Source organism: Chrysochloris asiatica, unplaced genomic scaffold (genome assembly GCF_000296735.1).
Source record: "Chrysochloris asiatica unplaced genomic scaffold, ChrAsi1.0 scaffold00093, whole genome shotgun sequence".
Classification (NCBI taxonomy): Eukaryota; Metazoa; Chordata; class Mammalia; order Afrosoricida; family Chrysochloridae; genus Chrysochloris; species Chrysochloris asiatica.
In genome coordinates this window covers 10,720,611-10,726,314 of record NW_006408611.1, presented here as the reverse complement: position 1 = coordinate 10,726,314, position 5,704 = coordinate 10,720,611, and the positions used below count along the sequence as shown (strand labels likewise).

At 40.5% G+C, this 5,704-nt stretch overlaps 1 protein-coding gene across 1 annotated transcript in view; it reads right to left on the bottom strand.

Moving 5' to 3' along the window:
• Positions 1-5,704, bottom strand: part of DNAH6 (dynein, axonemal, heavy chain 6) — a 305,590-nt gene that overhangs the window by 100,039 nt on the left and 199,847 nt on the right. Inside the window, 2 exon segments of the mRNA XM_006866588.1 lie at positions 743-946; positions 4,234-4,430. Coding sequence (XP_006866650.1) covers positions 743-946; positions 4,234-4,430 — 401 coding nt within the window.

The following is a 5,704-nucleotide window of genomic DNA, read 5'->3' as shown; positions in this document are numbered from 1 at the left end:
GTAACTGCCAAATCTCATTTCCTTACTTATTATCTTGTTAGTGGACATGGTGCTTTTCAACAGTGGGGTTGCTGATGGTTGTGTGCCATGGCGTCGGTTGCAGCTTCTAGTGATCTTTCTGAGACTGTAAATCTTCACAGGAGCAGAAATCTCCCTCTTTCTCCCATGGAGCAGTGGGTAGATTTGAACTGCGGACCTTGCAGTTAGTAGCCCAACTCATAACCCATGACTCTACCAGGGCTCCTTATTTTCAACAATAGTAAAAACAAAAATCGATTTTGCACATTAGAAATGCATGTCTGGCAATAATCACTGTTCAAGTATGAGGTAAAAGTGATGGTTAATATTGTGCCACCTTAGCTGGACCATGACTCTCACTGGTGCTTTCATCACAAGGTAAGCACTGGACTACAAACCACAGGTAGATGGCAAACCCACCAGTGGCTCTGCAAGACAAAGATGAGGCTTTTTGCTCCCACAAAGATTTACAAGCCTTGGAAACCCTATACAGGGTCACTATGAGTCAGGGCTGACTCAGCAGCACTTAATAACAACAATAATAATAACCTGTTCATTGGAACCTAACCATGCCAATAAGTGGAGAGTGAGTATATGTCAAATCCCACTTGTATCATTTAAAATAGGCAGCATATTCACCAGTTCAGTACTATTGGTTATTGATCATATGCTACTTCTTGCAATGGCTGAACTACCACATCATGCTTAGGCATTTGTTACATACCTGATCTTGGGGATCAATCATCAAAGGCCATCGTCGTCCTTCCGTAACTAAAATACCATTTTCTGTTGATATCATATCACGAGGCAGTCCATCAGTATTCCATTGCCGTATTTTGTAGGGATCTCCAAGAATGTTAATGAGACTGAAGGATGTATCGATTGGGATGTTCAGAACGAGACAATCATTGATCCAACAATCTATAAGCTGTAGAAGAAGGAAAACTTGCACAGAGTCAGGAGCACTCCATAAACAGGGTACTCACAAAGTGTGGTGGTAAAGGAGTAAGGCAGTGGCTGGAGGAGCTAAGTCCATCACAGTCTTCATAGGTGTCCTAGCATGACAGCATGGGGCAATCCCTGCTGTGGAACAAGGAACAAACAACAACTACTGCCATTCAGTCAATTCTCAATTCATGGCAACTGTACATGTTGCCCAGTAGAACTGCACTCCATAGATTTTTCTTTACTGCAATCTTTATGGAAATGTATCACTAGGCCTATCTTCCTTTTTTCTGGCTGGGTTCAAATTGCCAACTTGTAGGTTAGTAGTCAAGTGCAGATATCCCACTGGCATTTAGAAACCGTCCCACCCCATTAGATACTAATGACCAAAGACCAGAAGAGTTGTGGGATGACATCAAGAACACCAGAGAGGAAGAAAGCAACATGTCATTAAAAAGACAGGAAAGAAAGAAAAGACAAAAAATGGTTATCGGAAGAGACTCTGAAACTTGCTCTCTAGTATAGAGAATGAAAATGAATGGAAGAAATGAGGAAGTAAAAGAACTGAATAGAAAATTTCAAAGGGAAGCTTGAGAAGACAAAGTAAAGTATTATAATGAATTTGTGCAAAGACCTGGAGTTAGAAAACCAAAAGGGAAAAGCATGCTCAGTATTTCTCAAGCTGAAAGAACTGAAGAAAAATTTCCAGCCTTGACTTGCAATACAGAAGTATTCTATGGATGAAATATAGAATAATCAAAAGAAGATGGAAGGAATACACAGAGTCACTGTACCAAAGAGAAATGGTGGATGTCCAACCATTACAAGAAGTAGCATATGATCAATAACCAATGGTACTGAATGAAGAAGTCCAAGTTCCACTAAAGTCATTGGTAAAAAACTAGGCTTCAGGAATTGATGGAATACAATTTGAAATCTTTCAACAAACAGATGTAGTACTTAACTCTTCTTTATAAAAAAAATTGGAAGACAACTTCCTGGTCAACCATCTGGTAGAGATACATGTTTATGCCCATTCCGAAGAGAGGTGACCCAATGGAAATCACTGAACAATATCACTAATATCATATACAAGTAAATTTTTGCTTAAGATTGTTGAAAAAAACCGTTGCAACAGTACATTTACAGGGAACTGCCAGAAATTCAAGCCAGATTCAGAAGAGGAAGTGAAACAAGGGAAATCATTGCTGACATCAGATGGATCTTGGCTGAAAGAAAATACCAGAAAGATGCTTACGTGTGCTTTATTGACTATATGAAGACTCTGGACTATTTGGATCATGACAAACTATGAATTCCAGAACACTTCATTGTGCTCCCGAGGAACCTGCATATAGACTAAGAAGAGAATAAAGGGCTACTGACTGGTTTAACATCAGGAAAGGTGTGTTCCAGCGTTGTATCCTTTCACCATATTTATTCAGTCTATATACCGAGTAAATAATTCAAGAAGCTGGATTATATAAAGAAGAACATAACATAAGGATTGGAGGAAGATTCATTAACAACTTGTGATATGCAGATGATGCAACCTTGCTTACTGGAAGTGAAGAGAACTTAAAATACTTACTGATGAAGATCAAATGCTACAGCCTTCAAGTACGGATTGCACCTTAATGTAAAGAAAACAAAAATCCTCACAAATGGACCAATAAATAACATCATAAATGAAGAAAAGATGAACATTGTCAACGACTTTGTTTTGCTTGGCTCCAAAATCACTACTCTGGGAAGCAGCAGTTGCGTAGTCAAACAACATATGGCATTAGGCAAGTCTGCTGCAAACTAACTCTTGGAAGTGTTCAAGAGCAAAGATTTTTTGTTTGTTTGTTTTGAATACTAAGATGCACCTGGCCCAAGCCATGGTATTTTCAATCACTTCATATACATGTGGAAGTTGAACAATGAAAAAGAAAGACCAGACAATAATTGATGCATTTGAATTATAGTGTTGGAGAAAAATATTAAAAAGTACCATGAACTGCCAGAAGAACAAACAGATCTGGGTTGGAAGAAGTGCAGCCAGAATACGCCTTACAAGTCAGCATGGCCAGACTTCATCTCTCATACTTCAGACATATTAACAGGAGGGACCAGTACCTGGAGAAGGATTATCTTGCTAGGTAAAGTTGAGTGTTGGCAAAAAAGAGGAAGACCCCCAACAATATGGATCAGCACAGTGGCAGCAGAACTGGACTCAAATGTAATTACGATTGTAAGGATGGCGCAGGATGAGGCAGTGTTTCGTTCTGTTGTGCACAGGGTCACTGTAAGTCAGAACCGACTCACCAGCAACTAACAATAGTAACAAGTCAAGCACAACAGTTTGTGCCACCCAGGGACCTTGTGGCAAATAAAGTGGACTAAGAATCAGGAGACCTGGCCCTCGGACGATACCATTCACCAGCTATGGCTTTAGGCATGCTGCTCCCCCTATCTGAGCCTCATTTTTCTCATGTGTAGATGAGACTTGATAGAGAGGTTTTCAATCAGAATTGTATTGTCCCATTTGGGAGATCTTGGAGGCCTAAGGATAAGTTTTGAGTTATCACAATGACTGATCGTTATTGGAAGAGAGGGATGCTCAACCTCCCTTAATAAGTGGTCCAGTCCTGTGCAACAGAGAACTGTATACTCCACAGGGAACCACTGGCCCAGGAAGAAACATGGCACTAGATGACATGAGTTCTGTAGTCTGTACGATTTCTATTCTCTGTTAGCTTTTATAACTCAGGGACAAGGCTGAGACTGTTTTAAAACAGGAATTTCATAGAAATGGCTTTAAAATCTCTCCAAATAATTTTCTGGAAAAATATACTCAGATGGAACTTATCTTCTCTGATAATAGACAAGCTTTATTAATTTTAAAGATAAAAATTAAATGATCCACAGATTGGTCCTGTGCCTAACCCTCTTCCATCACCTAGCTCCCCGGCAGCAGTTTTCTTAATGAGAACGGTTCATCCTGGCCGCTTTAGGTACCATTGCTGATCAGATCCTGCCCCTGGGGCTCTTTTGCTGTGTGAAATCGTGATGAACAGCTGTGTCAGGAAGCAGAGGCACAGGGAAGCTATTTAAGGAAAGCCTAGAAGTACATCTTCACTGGTGGATAGGGAGAGGTTGGGGCTGTGGAATAATATATAGATACTTTTCTGTCATGGAGAAGTTCATAGGGAACTCAGGAAAATGAAAACCCTTCACAATCCCAGCTGCTTTCCCCTAATCCATAGAGAAAGTAGATTTGCTCACCAATTGCCGGTATTGGGCCGTGAAAGCCCCGTAATAGGCCACACAAGCTGCGGCTATGAACACGTTCCCAACAATATTCGATAGCTCTTCCTCAAATTTCTGGATGCTTTCTTCCCATCGAACTTGCTCATCTCCTAATGCTGCTGTAAGCCTTCCTGCACGTAGGAGGCGTGCTTGCGTCAGGGACATGGTCTTTGCTAGAAAATTGAAAGCAAATCAGATTGTGTTATTTGGTATTTTCCTAAAACATAAAAAAAACTTGCCATTGTTCCATGAAAAATGGAACATAACACTACCAACTCCCCTTCCATTCCAATCCGTTGCAGATCTGACCTTTGTGAACTATAGGGTTTTCATTAGCCGAGTTTCAGAAGTAGATTGGCAGGCCTTTCTTCCTAGTCTACCTGATTTGAGAAACTGTACTGAAACTTATTTAACATCACAGCAATAAGCAAGCCTCTACTGACGGACAGGTAATGATGGTAAAGGATGTGCAATGGCCAGGAATCAAACTGGGTACATAAAAGGTGAGACTTCTACCACTAAATCACTATGTCTCACCTTAAAAATGTACACACCTGCTTTTGTTTATAGTGGAATCAACATTATTTAGCTCATGATAGTTATCAGTGTGTCTATGAAACCTCATACCAATTCAACATTACTTCCCATTTCAGAATAAAGTCCAAATTTGACTCTTCTGTGCAAAGAACATGACTTTTAGTACTCCATCACTGGTAAATTTACTCCTCTCTTTCCTCTGGAGTATTTATTTTCTGTGTCAAATTCATATGCTGCTTTTTGTGACACCATAAAATGCCCCACTAAACCTTGTTCAGAGATGGGATGTTAAGTATATACAGTAATTGCAATTTTTCTAATTGCATGTTGTTGTTAGGTGCTATCGAGTTGGTACCGACCCATAGCGACCTTATGCACAGCAGAACGAAACACTGCCCGATTCTGGGCCAACCTCACTATTCTTGCCACGCTTGAGTTCATCGATGCTGCCACTTGTCCAATCCATCTCGTTGGCCATCTACCTCTTTTTCTCTGACCCTCCACCTTACCAAACATGATATCCTTCTCCAGCGACTGCTCCTTCCTGACAATATGTGCAAAGTATGAGAGACGAAGTTTGGTCATCTTGGCCTCTAAGGAGCACTCTGGCTACACTTCTTCCAAAACTGATCTATTGGTTCTTTTGGCAGTCCATGGCACTTTCAATATTCTCCTCCAACACCACAACTCAAAAGCATTATTTCTTCTACGGTCTTCCTTATTTACTATCCAGCTTTCAAGTGCATATGAGGTTATTGAAAATACCATGGCTAGGGTTTGGTGCACCTTAGTCCTCAAGCTGACAGCTCTGCTTTTCAACACTTTAAAAGGTCTTGTGCAGCAGATTTGCTTAATGTAATACGTTGTTTGATCTCTTGACTGCTCCTTCTGTGAGTGTTGATAGTTGATC